We start from the raw sequence: 18,696 nt of genomic DNA on the forward strand, positions 1-18,696 counted from the left end.
AAGAGAATAGGACATGAACACTGTCACCATGGGCACACTGTCACAATGTTCTAAGTTTACACACAGCTTGTGGTGGAATCCATTTCTTATCGCTAAGAAGAAAAACCAGAGGGTGAAAATACAGGGAGATTCTTCGGTGTCAGTGATGCTCAAAACTCTTGTGTTGCCCCCCTAAAGAGGGTCGATATGTGTGAATGTGTGTCTCTGTGGTAGATATGTGCGGTGTAGTGTGTCTCTCAGTGTGAGACCTTTGTGTTTTGGGGGTAAAGTGGGATTCTGATGACCTTTACACTGCTCATCTTTTCACCAGTATCCATTAGTTAACCTAAATCATATTGGATCTGAGCCCACATAGGGTGGAGAAACTGCCGTTCGACGAGGTACGACCTTAGTGTAGAGCCAGGAAACAGTAGTCAAAGTTTCTAGAAAATGCTTACATACTCGGCTGTTATAACCACCTTAAATATTGAATATATAGTTATATTTTAATATACGTATATAAGAGAACACTGTTTTTGATCTAAAAATTCACTGATTCAAAATGCCCAAGTGTAAAAAAGTGACTACATCCTCTCCAGCAAGATAAAGGGAGAGTTGGTGGGGTAAGAGTTTGGGTAAATTGCACATATTTGTTCATTTCGATTTTTTGATCATTTTGTTCAGCAGTTGTCATTATTTGCCTGAATTCAATCAAAGCACTCAGCACACATTCTCTGTCACATTCGTTAGACTGTCTCCCTCATAGACACCTCTCTCCACCACCCCCACAGACCAACTACGCACCCCTACTAATTCAATCCAGGCAAATGTAGGGAAGGACTAGCATGTTGTGTAAAGAGAAAAGAAAAACTCTACTAGTGTATTTGTTTGAAACTCTGACTTTGCATGTGTTTGTTTTTATGGATATGTTTGAAAGTGTGTATGTGTGTATGTGTGTGTCTGTGTGTGTGTGTGTGTGTGTGTGTGTGTGTGTGTGTGTGTGTGTGTGTGTGTGTGTGTGTGCGTGCGTGCGTGTGTATGTGTCAGAGAGAGAGACTCAGTCCAGGCCCATGTAGAGTGATGGTACAGGGAGCTCTGTGGCTAGCCCTGTAGGCTGAAGGAGCTGGCGTGAGCGGCCCCTCTCTCAGGCCTTGTGCTGCTTGCTGGTCTTGAAGGAGACCTGCAGCACGCGGTCGCCCAAGCGGTAGCCGTTCAGGCTAGCGATGGCCATGGCTGCTTCATCGTAGTTGGTCATGGTGACAAAGCCGAAGCCCTTACATTTGTTGGTGGTGAAGTCACGGATGACCTTGACGTTAGTGACGGCGCCGAATGGCCCGAACAGCTGCCACAGGACGCTCTCGTCAGCTTCAGGAGACAGGTTGTAGACGAAGATGCACCAACCGGCACCGGTGGGCCCGGTGAGGTTGACCCCTGCCAGGCTGGTCATGCTGTCGATGGTGATGGGCGAGAACCTGGGTAGGAGAGAGGGAGAACTACGATGGGTGTCATTCTGAAGTTCCACACAGCATTCAGTACTCTACTGTCTCTCATGGGCATTTACTGTAGCTGTGATAACTGCTGAAGCTTTGTAGTCAGGCATGGAGTCTGAGGACCCAATCTCCATCCAAACTGCCGTAAGTAGATATATATGTGTGGGCACCACAGTGGCTCCAAACTACCTGCTTTCACACGAAATCAACACTGTGTGCTCTGACACACAGACACCCACACTCTCTGCATATTTTAGTCATATTCTCTGGTGACCAAAGCCTCTGCAAAAATTGGACACCGAAATCACAATGTTCAACAGAAATCACAATATTGAACAAAACACAGAAACCTAGAGAGGGATGAAAGCAAATCAGAAAAACAAATCATAGGAAAATTAGAGCAAACAGAAGAGACGCAAACGGAATCTGGTATGTCCATGCTGGTGGAAAAAAAGGGACATTAAAGCAACCGAAACTGATAATGTTAGTTCATAAATAAATACATACAAATCAGTTCCATTAATCAAAAGAAAAGAACAAAAAGGTTAAACAAAGCCATGCCAGAATACCCTGCTGTTATAAGCTCAAACACTGCTTAGCATATTTGCTGATGGTCTTTTATTGTCTGGGCGGGTTACATAACGCTGTTAAATGGGCAGTGTGTACTGGGAATCAGGACTATTATGTCTAATTTCAAGGGCAGGTCAGCAGGTGGTATTCCGGGCACTTTGTTTGAGGTTGTTTAGGCATGGATGCTTTTGAAAGTACACCTTTGGCATTTACCTCTTGACTCCGTAGCTGGCGTTTAGTAAATTGTCGAGTCTGCAACGCAAGAGGGAAAATGAAGGGGGTGGAGACGTTAGTTGTGAGATCTGAGAGGTGGAAGGGCTTTCATTTAACATGCAGCTCCTCCACCAGCTGGCCTCCAGAGGGCGCCCTTCACTGCAGAGGAGCCTATAGTCCCGAACAGCAACCAATCACAGAACTACGGGCTAGCTAGCCAACCACAACAACGCAGTTGGCAAATGAGATAAATGTGCAGATAAATGTGTGTGTATATTTGTATAAATGTGTGATTTTGTGTGTGAGTGTGTATATATATATATATATGTGTGTGTGTGTGTGTGTGTGTGTGTGTGTGTGTGTGTGTGTGTGTGTGTGTGTGTGTGTGCGTGTGCGTGTGCGTGTGCGTGTGCGTGTGCGTGTGCGTGTGTGTGTGTGTGTGCGTGCGTGCGTGCGTGCGTGTGTGTGTGTGTGTGTGTGTGTGTGTGTGCGTGTGTGTGTGTGTGTGTGTGTGTGTGTGTGTGAGAGGGTAAACTGACTAATTTGAATCTTATTTCATTATCTTGTTAAACTGAGACTTGTTCGGGGCTCTTTACTTTGTGCTTTGAAAATTGGGGTCTCTTACATTGGTTTTGAGCTGTTATTTGGATCTGGTCCCTTTCCAAATGGGGGGATGATGCTGCAGTTTAAAAGAAAGTCAAAGAGAGAGAGGGAGAGAGGAAGAGAGAGGATGAGCGCCGTAGAGCTCGTTCCAGGTGAGATCTGGGATGAGCAGGGTTTGGGTGGGGCAGGGACAAGTAGGAGGGCAATACCTGAATCGTTGGGTCTGGTGGTGCAGGGGGCCAGTGTAGCGGCGGGCGGCAGTCTGGTACAGCTGGGTGAGGAGGGCCTGCCCCGTCTTCTGGCTGGGATTGTTGGCGAACTTGACGGTGATGGGCTCGGCGGCGCCCAGGGGCTTCTGCCCGTTCAGGCCTTTGATCGCCTCCTCTGCCTCGTTTCGCTTGTCAAACCGGATGAAGCCCACTCCTCGCGATACACCTGCTCCGGGTCAGAAAGCAGGGTAATGTTAGCACCTGAGAAGCAGGTGGAGCAAGTCATGCTAATACCCCTTCCTGCCATAAGGCTGTCTGGCGAGATGAGCCGGGTTAGGGTTTGTTAGATGGGAGTCAGGGGTGGTGGGACAGTAGGAGTGAGTTAAGGCTGTACCTGTGACTTGGTCCACTAGGATGCGGGATGTGATGATGCGGCCATACTGGGAGAACAGCTGTTCCATGTCCTTCTGGCTCATGGTCTTAGGAAGGCCACTCACATATAGGTTGGCATCACGGATGGAGGCTGAGCTCGGGCGGGCGTATGATACCTACAGCACAGAAATATAACAAAGAAAATACTTAGCAAACACTGATATTCACACATTGTAATATCTTAGGTGCTCATAAAAAAACATATTGAGTTTCTCTGCAACCCTGTCCCTTATAGCATAGCATCACACAACTGTACTCTCCTCTTAGACGTCCTCCCATCCCTTCTCTGTCTCCCCTCTAGGCCATTGGAAATTACAGGAGTCTTTATCAGTCTCTTTGAGCAAACATACACACACACACACACACACACACACACACACACACACACTTTCAACCATGCATAATATGACAGACACACTGCTGACGCCAAATTCACTATTTTGGCAGAAATGGGGAAATCTGTATTAGCTGCTTCAGCTATGCCATTCTATGTTCCTAGGAGATTTATTATATTGAATGTTGACATCCATTGACAGCCAGTGCATGTATACAGTATACCATGAATATTAGTCTCTGTCATTGTCGTGAATAGCGTGTGGCTGTTTTTTTGTTTGTATTAGGGCTGTAAAGTATATTAGGTTAATCGGACTGATTAATCAACTAATGCTTTAGGAGACAATTCATTTAATTTTTAAATGAATCAGTTTAAAACCGATTAATTTAATACTGTATGTTATCGAATTATTTTTGCTCACCCCTAGGCGTCAGGTTAGGGGTCATTAGCACCTGCAGAATCTCTGTTCTAATGTTTATGCATTTCTGTTGATAGGCTACTTGTATTCATCAGAGCAACGCATCCGGGTACTTTGGCTCCCGTCATGTCCACGCCCCTTTTTGGGTGATAGAAGCGGAGAAGTTTGAATGGCGGTCAATGGGAATTTCTGGTCTTCGCTCCTTTAATCCGATAAAATAAGAAAACCGTAGTGCTTTTTAGATATTAGGAGCCCAAATCCGATGGCCAGAAAATTAATGAAATAGGGGTTGATTAATCAGAGCAGTCATACGTCATCTCCCTGTCATCAGGGATGTGTAGTTCTTCAGTTGATTTGCCGTGTCAATCCCCAGATGAGAGTGTTACATTAGTTTTCTTAAGATAGGATAATAAATAAATCTGTTCAATGGGCATTTGCCAAAGTATTTATTACAGATTTATTTATTATCCTATCTTAAGAAAACTAATGTAACACTCTCATCTGGGGATTGACACGGCAAATCAACTGAAGAACTACACATCCCTGATGACAGGGAGATGACGTATGACTGCTCTGATTAATCAACCCCTATTTCATAAATTTTCTGGCCATCGGATTTGGGCTCCTAATATCTAAAAAGCACTACGGTTTTCTTATTTTATCGGATTAAAGTAGCGAAGACCAGACATTTCCATTGACCGCCAGTCAAACTTCTCCGCTTCTATACCCCCAAAAGGGGCGTGATCATTCTGATGACAGGGAGATGACGCGCAATTGCTCTGATGAATAAAACGTACAGAAATAAGCAGCAGATTTACTTAATCCACACCCTTGATTAATCGGTAGATTCGGTAGATTAATCAACTAATGTGATTAATCAACTAATGTGAAAAAATAATCTACGGACAGAACTTGTTCGTATACTTTGCGGTTGGTTGCCAGTGTCTACTGCTGTGCGCATTATCCATTAGTATACTGTAAATGATCAAATATTATTGATTATAAAAGTGTATGTATATTCATGTATAGTTGTGTATGGGAGCAAGTCAGAGTGGATGATAGATAGTGAGAGTGAGAGTGCATTGTTGTGAGTGGTGTGTTTGTGTGTGATGGAGGGAGAGAGTGCGGGTGTTGACGGAGATAGGCTGATCTCCCCTCCCTCTTCTGCCTCCTTCCTTTGTCTCTGTCCTCCAGAGACTACAGCTCCACTAGCAACCAGCAAACAATGTAAATAGATCAAGACAAGACATGCAGCATCCTGGACAAGTCATAAACACACTCACTCTCCTTACAAACACAATCTCACCCAGATTTGACCTGGGCGGGGAAAAGTTGAACTATGTGACTATTGTGTTTTTGTGTTTTATATATAAACGGCAAGGATGTGAAGGTATTTTAATGTGGATTACTTTAAGAGACATACTGAATACATATTGAAACATATTTGAATTATTGAGGGAATAAGGTTGTACTTCCAGAGTGCACTGTTTGGCACCACAGTGTGTGTATAGTGTATATTGACGGTGTGTGAGTGGGAGGGTTCTGTGGTGCAGTGATTGGGGGATATTGGGGGGGCGGGGGGGCGGGGGGAACAGGCACTGCCCTATAATTAACCCTCTCCCTGTCTCTCCCACAGTACAGATGGTGCCTGCAGCCCATATGGCCTCTAATCCTGTCATTGGCATTCTGCTCCCCAAGATACCCCCCTTCCCCCCTACTTCCATCCCTCCCTCCGTCTCCTCTATCTCACAATGCTTTCATGGAAAAATATGACCATAGTGTTTAGATGTATGAATGAATGAATGGTCTTTATTGAATGAAATAAAGTATGGTATTAATGTGGAGAATAATACATTAAAAAAAGACTTAAACTTAAAAAAAGAAACATAACCTTCATAACTGGTAGTAAACAGAAACAATGTAACAATATAAATACCCACCAATTCAATCAACAACTATAATATCAAATATATCAATAATAACTGCATCATTTTTGTTAAACCAATGTAAAACATGTTATTAGTAGCTAAAGGAACAGTGTATAATGTGATCCCTACATGTATATGTATTTGTACAGGAGCCTAATCTTGTGGAAGAAAAACATACTGTATTGTCCTGATAGGCCTTAAGAAGATTACGTTTACACCAATAACTTCCACACCCTTCGACAGCTGATGCTGTGTCTCCTGGCCTGGTCTTTCAGAGGTCTGATTTCCTAAGCCTGCACTTTGTCCCAATCTTTGATCTACTTTGATCAGGTGGGGGAGGGGAGGGGAGTAGTGTTTAATCTGACCCACCCCTCCTCTCCCCATACGAATTCAGGACAAAGAAGCCCCCTAATTACCCCAGATTGCAGGCAGATGGGGTAGCCTGGACTGACCCCCATGCCCCTCAGTGGGCCTTCCTAATTGCATTTCCATCACAATCACCTCTGCATGCTGCCAGCCCCTTGCTTTCTGACCTCCACTCTCTCCTCCTCTCCCCCTCTCTTTTCTTCTCACTTCCTTTGTTCCAGCAACCACTCCCCTCTGCCTCCCCCCTCCCCGTTTTCCGCCTCTCCCTCTGTCATGTCTGTCTCTGCCTCGTTCTAGCTCCCTTTCAATGTTTCCCCTCGCTTTTCTTCTCATCTTCTGCAGTGTGTTAAAGCAGAGTGTGGAGGAGGCAGAAAGGGCAGAAAGGAGAGGTCCTCTTACCTTGATTGTTTTAGTCTGCAGTTTCAGACCGTTGAGTGTGTTGATGGCCTTGTCTGCATCATTGGGATCCACGTAGTTTACAAATCCATAGCCCAAGCTTTGACCTGCAGACGAGGATGGATATCAGCCCTGGCCCTCAAAGAACACTGGTGATGATTTCACCTATGTTGTATTATATGTGATTGTTTTTTCCTACAACTACATTCAGTACAGATAATAGTATCTATTCTTGGAACATGGTGTGTGTGTTCATTACCTATGTGAAGGTCATGGGTACCTGTTATCTTGTCTCGGACAAGCTTGCAGGACTCAATCTCGCCGATGCTACCAAATAGACTCTTGAACTCCTCCTGGGTCATATTCTGAGGCAGGTAGTTGACGATCAGGTTGGTCTTGCTGTCGTCTGTGGGACCATTGGGGCTAATAACTGGGCCGTTAGGCAGACTGGTTCCGCTTGGACCATTGGACACCTGAGTTTCCATGGTGCTGATTATCTGCTGAGGAATAGGGAGGAATTAGACCCCATGTCCACTCACGAATACAAATACAGATACACAGCCACAACAACACACAATAGTGTGGTGATATTACTATGCCAGATATATATATATATACAGTCATAGACTCCTCTCTTTCATTGTCAGGGGAGAGGTCAGACATCAGCATTGCTGAGGGGGAGTGGGATGGGAGGACTGACCCCTCGCTGTTTCACCCCCCCCCTCTCTTCCTACTCCCTCGCTCTCTGCCTCTGGCCCTGCAGATGTCACCATCCTTTTTTATCTTTCCCCTCCCCTCCCCCCGACTTCCATCCAGGGTCAAACACCATTACATCATTACGCAGCCAAGCTTCTTAGTGATGATAGTGGTGGTGGGTATGGTGGTGGTGTGGGTGGGGGTGGGATGAGGGGGGGGGGGGTGAGATGACAGACCAGAGTGAAAGTGACATCGTCAAATGTGCTCAGTCCTAACATCGTTAAAGGATGTTGTGCGATGGATGGGAATGGAAGTTTGAAACGACATACAAAAAACAACAATACATTCTGGGAGTTAGTGAGACTACATTTTGTATGTGCTTGTTTGTAACTTGTTTGTTTGAGTGGAATGAGTGTGTATTTGTGCACACTGGAGGTGTGTTCGTTTCTTCTGTGTTGCTCGGTAGTATACCATGTTGCTTAATTTGACCCACAGGGGATTCTCATGGAACAGCTGTGTGCAGGTCAGAAACGAAACTTCCTGCTGTGTCTCTCTTTTTCCTCCCTGTCCTTCACTCACTTCCTCTCCATCTCTTTCTTTCTATCGCTCCTCTAATCTTCTCTATCTAGAGTTAAAATCCATCCCTGACAAACGTAAACAAGCTAATGCTCCTCTATGTGCATGACTGGCCTTACAACCTAATGTGTGTGTTGAGTTTGAGTCCCTCTTTGGTGTCTTGATATACAGTATCTAGGAAATGGTCTAGAGGTTATCTATTTATATTTATATTTATATAAAGGTTATTTATATTTATTATTTAGAATTTAGGTTATTTATATTTTACAAGCTGTTGTCTTTGAGTCAAGCTGAAATGACAGGTCTCTGACTGGCGGGTGTGATGTGTGTTAGAAGGCTAACTAAGCAGACTCCCCTCCAAAGCTCCTGGGGTCTCCCAGTGTAGTGCAGAACATCTAAGGCTCTTAATTAACGAAACCTCAAGAATTATTCTAGGATAACTTCCTGACGTAGGGCTTTGACTGTTTAATAAAGCATAGTCCATCCATTGACACATGTTGAACATCCTCCATAATAAAAATACAAATAATGAATGGTGTTATTTACGTTTTGTCCAGACGTTCATTTATAGGTTGTTATTTGAGTTATCTGTAACAGAGTGAGTAGGACTGTCCTCTCTCTTGGTAAACATATTACACTAAAAGCATGCATCGCTTTGATGATATTTTGATGATATTTTCTGAGCTCTAGTGTAGCTCTGAGTGTTCACCCCCCCCCTCCCTCCCCCTCCCCCTCATGCTCATGATTCTATCTATCCAACTTTTTCTCTCTCTTCGTTTTCTTGCCTTGAGCATTACCTCTAAGCAGGTTGCCCAGGTAACAGCGGCTCAAAAGACTGTTGCTAATGGCTGGCTGGCCAGTGTGTGTGTGCGTGTGTGCGTGTGCGTGTGCGTGTGTGTGTCAGAAAGAGAGAAAAAGAGTGGAAGAGAGAGAAAAATCTTTCTCTGTTATTATTTTAAAAAATTGTATATTGTTTTTCTCCATGTATTAATATGATAAGGCTTTGTGGAAGCAGAGGGTATCTTGAAGTCAAATTAACATTGACACGGGGAGAAGATCAGAGAGGAAGAGGAAGCCAGAGTGAATTATGACAACCTAAAAATAAAACAATGAAAACACATATCTAAGCACAAGAAAGCTGCTGCAAGTAGACTTGCCATCCATCATACAAATATTATGGGTCCTTTGGTTTAGAGCAGTAATGTCTGCTAATCTGCAGACTGTGCAAGAAGAGAACATTTAGAAAAGTCTCTCTCTGTGCCATGAATTAACAGATAAGTGAAATGGAAAATGACAAATAGTGCACATAGTTACTGTATGAATTGACCAATAACATATCTATCATCATGCAAGATCTACAGTGCAAATGGCATGTTTAAAACTGAAAGAAATATTAATATTTTCTGAATATTCCCAGAAGTGACAATTAAAGGTTACTCTTTGCACAAAAACACTGAATCAGAGCAAATTTGATTTGCCAACTGAGAAAACCCTCACTCTGGCAGACCACCCATCCACAGTGACAAGTGTATAAAGTTATATAATTCACAAGCTCAGTGACTGCACGCTGGCCACAGAGACTGGCTGACACAAGCAACATCTAAAAACCGCCCAGAGATTTACAGGCAAAAATAGAAGAGGTTGTCAAATGGATTGCATTCATGTGCTATAAACAGAAAGAGTTTGAACTTCACCAGAACATGTGAGGTTTTTTACGAAGAGAAACATTTAGCAATATCCACAAAGACTCACAATTATCCAAGGATGGTTGGATGCAGGCAGCAACTCAACTGGTATTCGATAAAGGCAATCATCATCTGTAGTGGTGTGTATGGGCCAATTCTGCTTATTAATATTCTCTTAGTAACCACAAAAGTACTGATTAGATATATGAATGACAGCAAAAAGCCCCCACACATCAACACAGCAGAGCAACCCACATCTCTGTCAGATTTCTGCTGTGGGGCCAGCCCTTCTTGTCCCGGCCTGCACCTTTTCTATTTCTGGGACCTGAGAGATGTCCCTCAATATTTAATGTACTGCATCAGCATTGCCTACCCAAGACTTGCACGCAAACAAGAGCCCTGCCTCCTCTGCTGAGCACACAGACCACCTACACAGTGTACTTTTAAAATTACAAAACAGAAAAGCACTACATGACTAAACGGAAAAAACATAGATAATGACAATGACATAGACTACTTTAGATCTGTGTCCCTTATCTATGAACCCTACCCGGTTCCTCTATTGTAAAAACAAGGCAGCAGACAAACTGTCATATGTGGTATGTTGATCCACTTAATGATGATGACAAACATGATGACAAAATCTCTGTGCTAAGGATGGGTGGTCAGGAGGCCTGCGATGATCTAACCGTAGAGCTTGGAACTACATTACTGCTGTGAAAGCTTCCTGTTAGTGACTCCACTGAATGATGACAGCCATGAATGATGTCACACTGAACAGGGAGAGAGTTGTGGAAAATAACCTCTATTTCTCAGTGAGATAAAGGGCCACCACCAGTGGTTGGTTATTTCCTGTTAGCAATAACATCATAAGCAAAAAAAATACTTTAAAATGTTGTCTGTAATTGTGGGCTTTGTGGGACAGAGACAGAGACAGTTGAGTGGGCCAAGTCAAGTAAAAAGGGTTTTCATATCATGTTAGAGTGCTCTATGACATTCATTTATCTACAGGCTAGATTGTACCACAAAGCAACAAAATAAAACATATAGGAAGACAGGGAAATTAGAACATTCGTTCAACAATTAGAAAATAAGGTGTGGTCCCTCATGACGTTTTATGTCAATGTTATTTCTAAATAAACATACATTTGTGAACTATATGTGATACATTTCACTGAACAAGAAAAAGTCAGAGGATTCAAAATTGAGATTTAGATCATAGCTCAGGAAATCGTCTCCATTGTCCAGGCGTTCTTTATCTTTCCCTTCCTTGATTCTAAAATATATCAATGCATTTTTCTATAAGGCCTGAATCAAATCTGAATTCTAGGCTCGAGTTTTAATGGGCCTTCTAAATAACACAGATTACAGGATTATCCTAAACAAAAGGCATTAGCTACACTCTCTCTGCAGCTTAAGGGATCATGGTGGCAGCTGTAGAACAACAGGACAACAGGAGTCACAACACTTTCAACCTACGTGGGCACTAGCACTGGCTTTAAATCACTGTCTGGCAGCCTACCGCAATATCGTGTTTTCTTTAAATCTATTCGATTATGGATATTATAGATATATATTTTTTTAAGTTCACATTAACCCGGTTTTTCAAATTCATGCAGCCAATAGCCGTACGCCACGTTAGAAATTGAGGAGAGAAAATCTGTCTGCACGCCCTCATTGAAACTATGGGCGCTATCCAGAGTGCTGAACTAGGGAGTGGCTTTCAGGCGATTTCGTTTGAGACCAGAAATGCATTGTCCAAATCATCGAGCCGCTTTGCTATTGCAAAATGTTTGAAATTCGCTTTGTGACATTAATATACAATAATCTTCGACTTTATATTGCAGCAAAAATGTTTTGTCCTAACCTCGTTCGATTTATAAATTTCATTTATTTACCACCTAACCCTAATGAAAACAAGACATGTGCGCTCTGTAGGCATTCATAAACCCGAGCGCCTTTTTGCTGAATAAACGTATTGAAACAACCAAACAAAAGAGCCACCCGTTCCTCCTCTTCTCGCGCGCAGAGACTATGGTGGTAGCACTATGAATATTAATGTAAACAGTAGCGCTTTGTGTCGTGGCCAGAGGCTGCAGGACGCTCCGGGAACAATGAACGTTACAATTGCCAGCACTAGTTCCCTCTTGTAAATCAGTAGATAATGCCAATAATAATAATAATAATAATAATAATAATAATAATAATAATAATAATAATAGGCCTAATAATAATAATAATAATAATAATAATAATAATAATAATACACATAACAATACACATATTGCTATCATTAATACTACCCCTACTTCTCCTACTCCTCCTCCTCCTCCTCCTCCTCCTCCTACTACTACTACTGCTAATAATAATACTACTACTACTACTACTACTAATAATAATAATAATAGATAACAAGACCAGGTGAGGTGAGGCCTTGAGAATGTGCATCTTTTCCCTCCATAGCTGTCAATTACTTAAATTCATTTATAATAAATACATTTAATTCTGAGTATGCTACAGTAGCAGACCTATATTGCTTATGTAATGTCGTGGCGGTTGGGGTCTTTTATTCGTATGCATTTCACTACAGCCTACACCCTAGTCGAAGAAAACGTGCTTTTACAACTAAACCACCTGATATTGGCCCATACATACGCCATGCTCCAAGTGGAATGTTTTTCAGAATAGCAATTATGCCCAAATTGTTCAGATTATGATGCATATTACTATAATATAATCCACTTCAACATCATATATATATGTTTAGGTTCGTTTACACTTGGTGGCCTGTTGTCCTTGTCCTTGAATTGTGTAAGCGCCTCGGGAAGGTTATCTGACTCAACGGTTTTATTTGCTTGGCACTGCGGTACAGGCATGCTCACGGAGGACTGCGGAACATGTGGTGGGGAGCTATACGTGCAGGACGCTGACTAGGCCTGCTATCTGAGCTCGAAAGGCAAACATAGATGAGATATTGTTCAATAACAGAAAACATGAGGCCATAACTGCACTTAGGCCATATCAGTAAGTCTATACCCTACAGTAAGTTATCAAATACCTACATATATTCATATATATATATATATACATATTCATATCACTTTTGGACATTTTCAGGCTACAAAAATACTAGGCTACTATATTTTAGGCAAGGCCTATAGGCCTATAAGTATTACATTATATGCAGGCCTTTATTTTCTTTTAAAGAAAAAAAGCTTTTATTGAATAAAGAAGTTCTATGTTTTAACCTGGGCTTATATTTATAACAGGCTATATAATATTGCAACATGATTTTGGTGATTTGGTGATATTTGGCCAATCTAGCCAATAATCTTATTAACTTGCTAGTTCTTCAGCAATTAGCTGTAGGGCTACATCGGTAAATCATTCCACATGCTGACAGGTGTAGAATTACAGACCAGCCAAATTCAAGTCAAGAGGGATGTGATAAGGATGTTTGTGGAGATGAAGGCTTTGAGACCAATCGCCAGCGCGTGCCATCATTATGTGCTCGAGTCTAGCAGAGACACGCCCAATTCCGCCGTCGGCAATGATCAAACCACATTTATTACAGCTTTTCTGCCCTTTGTCAAAACAGTCGTGCTTCAAAAACACTTTACAAGGATGGGTTGATGGGGTGGATAAAAATGTGCTGGTAAAAATACATGCCAGTCTGCATCCTTATTATCGCGGCCTCTGAAATGTCCAGCCCATGTACTCGGTTGCATCGCAACGAGAACCCGTAGGAATTTTGACTTGCCTGATTCAATCCAACCCAATGGATGCGTAATCTCTCTCCTCCCCCTCCCCCTCCCCGAGTGACTCGACCCTTTTTCTTTGCCTTGCTCTCGATGGGCCCTCAGCCTCCGAGGCATCATGTTCTGTCTCAGAAATCAGTCTCGAGCATCGTTGCGCTGCTGCGCCAGGCAGAGAAAGGCGGTCCTCCCCCACTACACCGCTCAGCAGCACGCGGCCTCAGCAGCCTCTGCCCCCTAACGCCCTTCTGCCTTTTCAGCACTTCCCTTTATTCCTGCGGAATTCCGTAACCTTCACTGCTCTGCATCATTGTCATGAGCGTGATCACATACAGTATATACAAACCACCGAGACATTTAATGATTTCCATGTAAGCTACTTGGTATTCACAAAAATGATGCTCTGTAAAATGGCAGCAGAAAGCATTTGGTTCACAAGCGTCGAAGATACAGGCATAGATGTAGCGCAGCCGTGGCGCATCGTTCAGTATGACATTACTAATTACAAGGATCGATCGTTAATCTTGTCATGATACTACACTTATCACATAGAGGAGAGAGGATTATGCTCTATAGGCCACTAATCCTTACAATATTGTTTGTATTGGATTTCATGTGTATTATTGTAACATGATAGAGATAGACTACAATAGAGATATGTTATGCATATGCAAACACTGTACATGTATATGTATGTGAATGTACTGTATGTGAGTGGATGACAGAAAAGCAATTGGAAAACAAAGGGAATGAGCTTTTGGGACTCAAATGTATGCATGCTGCTACAACATCATCCTTGCAAATAGAAGAGAAAAAGAGGCATACGTACAGTAACCATTCTTGACGTACAATGAGAGTGATCTAGGTCCTTCGTTTCGCAGGTCTTGAAGCCGTAGATTGAGTTAGTGTTTGTTCAATGGCCTCTGTATTATATGGCCTTTATGTTTTGGTGTAGATTGGCTTTGTCCAAATTAAAAGAAAAAAAAAGAAAAAAGGAAAAAAGACAATCTTCTCCAGGGAATCTCAGCCCTTTGAGATTGTAGGTGTCCTCTGTAAGGTGAAAATGAGGAGAAAGGGGTTTTCTTCAGGATGATGATGAAGGAGAGCTTTCTCTCCAAGTGGCGTGGGCGATGGTTCAGAAAAAAGAGAAGCAGTGATCCCCAGCAGGGTGTGTCCAGGGGAGGGTGTTCTGGTTCTGCTGTTTTTGTGTGTAATTCCCAGCTCCTCTCGCAGTCTCCTTCTGTGCCTCTGCTGCAATGTTCTTCTTTTATGCGTCCTTCTGGCTGGCAGAGCGCGCTGCTGATTGGCTAATTGTGCAGGGAGGGTACTACACGGCAGCCATTGCAATGCGCTCCTCTCCCATTATCCCCTTCAGGAGAGAGCACCAAGAGCCCCCCCCCCCTCCATCCTCCTCTCCCTTCCCCCCCCCCCCCTCCATCCTCCTCTCCCCCCCTCCATCTCTCCACTCCCTCCTTCTCTCTGCCCTTCCTTTCTTCCTGCCCCCCTCCACACACACACACACACACACACACACACACACACACACACACGCAGAGCTGAGTGAATAGAGCTCCACCTGCACTATCAGAACAGATGGGTGCAGCAGAAGACAGCAGCCTTCTCTCTCTTATTCCCCACTCTCTCGCTCTCTCCCCCTCTACATAGGCTTTCTCCATTCTCCAGACTCCCCTTTCTGTTGGTTAAAGCTTTTTGCCGAAAATCACTGTTTTGGTCTTTGTCCTTGCGAGGAAAAAAGGCTGTGTGTGTACTCTAGCACGTTGAGTGTACAATTGAGGTAGTCAATCGCAGCATAAACAAACAAACAAAAATGGCTGGAAAAAAGAACATGGAGGAATAGAGGGCTAATCACAAAGTATGAAATCAGCAAAGCAGACTAATGACATGAATGGATGCTTCTCTCACCATCCCATTGGTTTCATGTTCCTCTGTACTGCTCATGTGCAGGGCAGATGGCTGACTAGTGAATCAGGTGCAGGAAGGGGAGGGGTATTTAGATGTGGCTGTAGAATTGATTTGTGTTTATACTCATAATGTTTACTGTATTTCAAAGACAGCGTCAGTTACGTTGAAGATAGGCACGATTTGAATGCCCTACAGGAAAGCACAACATAGCCATGGCAGTGATCGCATAGTACTCCATGTTGCTCAGACATCCTCCTTGTGAGGAGTGTCATCCCTCTCCCCACCTCCTGCTTCCTCCTCCTCTGTGGCTGTGTGGTGAGTGCTCGCTGAGACAGGCTGTTTGGTCTCATCTATAATGCATCCCCTGCCCTGGGACATCATGTGTGACAAATGACCTATTTCTGCACAGACCCCCATAGGGCCTTGACCCAAGGGTGTGTGCGTGCAAGTGTGTGTATGTGTGTTTGTGCATGTGTGTAGGGGGGTTGTTGTTTTTTCATGCGAGGAAGAGGAAATAATGTGTGTATTTTGTATGTATACAATTATATCATATGTGCTTATGTGTGTGGGGGGTTCTGTCTGTGCTAGTGGTGCTGATGTGAGTCCTCCCATAACAACTATGTTTTTTTTCCTGCCTTCATTCCCCTGGCTGACCTTGAGAAGTCCTTAGACGTCTCCGCCTTTAAGAAATGATGGGGAGAAGGGGGGAGGGGTGATTCTGATTGTTAACACTGACTGCTCAGGTATCAGGCAGCTGCATTAAGTCTGTGCTTCCGAGTCTATTCTTGCATTAATGTATTTTTAGAGAACAGAATCAATCCACCAAGACATTGAAAACATGTATTTAGTTTGGGGTTCAATACCCTCACAATTGTATGCAGATATAATCAAATATGGCGGGGGAGTATGAGAATCAGCGCCAACAAAGCAGGTAACGATTTGGGGGGTGTATGTGAACAACAGTTTTAGTGCCAGTTGTAGGACATAGGCTATCTCTGGGTTACAGGTTAAATGTAAAATCGGCAACTACTCTAGGATAAAGCTGGCTGCTCCAGGCTGATCTTAGCTGCTCCACTGGGTTGAAATAGATGCTAATTCTTCACATAATTGTATCGTAGCTTCTGCTCATTTTCCTCTCCCTCCCTCCCTCTCTATTTCTCCCACTCCCTTCATCCCTCTCTCTTCCTGTCTACCTCTCTTCCTCTCTGTCCTTGTCCTGCAGCTCTCTCCCAGTCAGTTTCTGAATGTGGGCCCTGTCTGATATTTTACATAATTGCCTTACATAAGTAGCCAGCTCAGCTCGGAGCTTGGATGATATTAGCACAGATGAATATTGCATGAGGAAAGCACTCGTTAAAGCGTTAATAAGAGGATAGAGATGGGCCCCCGCTGTCAGTCTGTCTTAACTCCGCCCCCACTGTTCTGTCAAGGAGCGACTATACTGAACTTGTATGCATTTGTGTGAGCCTAAGTGAGTGTGTGTGAGTGTCTGTCTGTCTGTCCGTCTGTCTGTCTGTGTGTGTGTGTGTGTGTATGTGTGTGTATGTGTGTGTGTTTGTGTATATGTGTCTATGTGTGTGCATGTGCGTGTGTGTGGTTGTGGGTGTGTGTGTGTGTGGGTGTGGGCGTGTGTGTGTCGGGGGGTGTGGGTGTGGTGTGTGAGTGAGTGAGACAGAGAGAGAGAGAGAGAGTGTGAGAGAGAGAGTGTGAGAGAGAGAGTGTGAGAGAGAGAGAGAGAGAGAGAGAGAGAGAGAGAGAGAGAGAGAGAGACAGAGAGAGATGGAGATCTAGCTATTAGGTGCTTGTGTTGTTTTCTGCTTTGTTTGCTGAATAAAAGCAGCTCTTATGACACAAAGGCACCCAGGTCTGTTCGCTGACTGCAGCCCCACGCACTTGCAGTTCACTTAGTGTGAATAAACAGGCTTAATTGCAGCCCCTCATTAGAGCCCTGGTTGGCAGCAGGGCAGCTGATCGCCCAGTGGGTAAGAGGGCCTCTGAAGCACCTATTGTGAATTTCTGAATTAAAGGATCAAGCATCGCTGTTGCTTAAAAACCTTTTTGTTATTCTACTGATTATTTTCTTATATTTACGGGCCCTTGCAGCAGAGGTGATTAGGAGCCCTGTTGCATTTGTTCTGATTCTCAAGGAGCCCTCGGGCATTCTATTGTTGTTCAGTGTAGTGATTTTTTGTCTCCACTCCGATGACACTTTATGCAATGTTATTTGGTGGCAGCAGGAGCCATTTATTTTCAGAGCTGTATATGTTGAATATCCACAAATATTAAAATACACAATAATCAATACATTCTCTGTAGGTAATATACATGTATTTCTTTGTTGAATGGTAAAAAAAATAATCATAATAATAAAGGATAGTGGTTCATGAGATAACATATCAGTTCAATAGTTTATTATCATATTATTATTGAGAATATATTTGTACCCAGCCATTGATTTGACTAGTATCCATTATTAACATATCAAGATTTAACATTTCATGTGAGTCAAGCTATTTCAATTAGCTGGACACGTGTCCTTATGTCAGGTATGTCAAATCAATGAGGCACTCAACAGAATATATTCTGATTCAATTATGGGACACAAATAGTTTGAGAATTAGATATGGCAGTGTTAAGATTAATTGAAAATATGTACTTGTGACAAAATGATGGCCATATTAATTTTGATAACCACACCACACTCATATCAGCCTTGCACAGTGACCCTCCATACATGTAATTGCAATAAAAGGCACTACAGTGCATCAGCACACTCATGCTAACTGTTGCTAATGGCTAGTTTGCAAATTATCATAAAAAAACACCAAGCAAAAAGAGCTATGGAAAAAATGCATAGGAATAATTGCAGTGTGTTTGTATAAAACAGAGAACATTGTAGTGTCTTAACATAACGTCATTTTGTAATGTAAACCTATAAAGCTTTTAGCACTGTTCTCTTACCACATCCCGGTTCATAACCTATTTTTGGTAACACTTTACTTAGAGCATAGACATATCACCTCACAACATTCCTGAGCTATCATCAGCCATTTTCCAGCAGTTAAACAAAACAATATTATAGACAGACATATGATATATCATCATCTAAGACATTAGAAGGCA

The 18,696-nt window shown here is 43.0% G+C and overlaps 1 protein-coding gene across 1 annotated transcript; it reads right to left on the reverse strand.

The window, feature by feature from the left end:
• Window positions 1-1,123: 1,123 nt before the first annotated feature.
• Window positions 1,124-15,811, reverse strand: elavl3 (ELAV like neuron-specific RNA binding protein 3; the record flags this gene model as incomplete). The annotated part of the gene is made up of 8 exons (XM_080523318.1): window positions 1,124-1,472; window positions 2,253-2,291; window positions 3,065-3,290; window positions 3,459-3,612; window positions 6,942-7,045; window positions 7,198-7,438; window positions 14,480-14,489; window positions 15,807-15,811. The coding sequence occupies 8 exons, from the start codon at window positions 15,809-15,811 to the stop codon at window positions 1,124-1,126; spliced, it is 1,128 nt and encodes a 375-aa protein (XP_080379444.1).
• Window positions 15,812-18,696: the final 2,885 nt, after the last annotated feature.

The sequence above is a fragment of the Nansenia antarctica genome, assembly GCF_963989245.1.
Source record: "Nansenia antarctica genome assembly, chromosome: 2".
Classification (NCBI taxonomy): Eukaryota; Metazoa; Chordata; class Actinopteri; order Argentiniformes; family Microstomatidae; genus Nansenia; species Nansenia antarctica.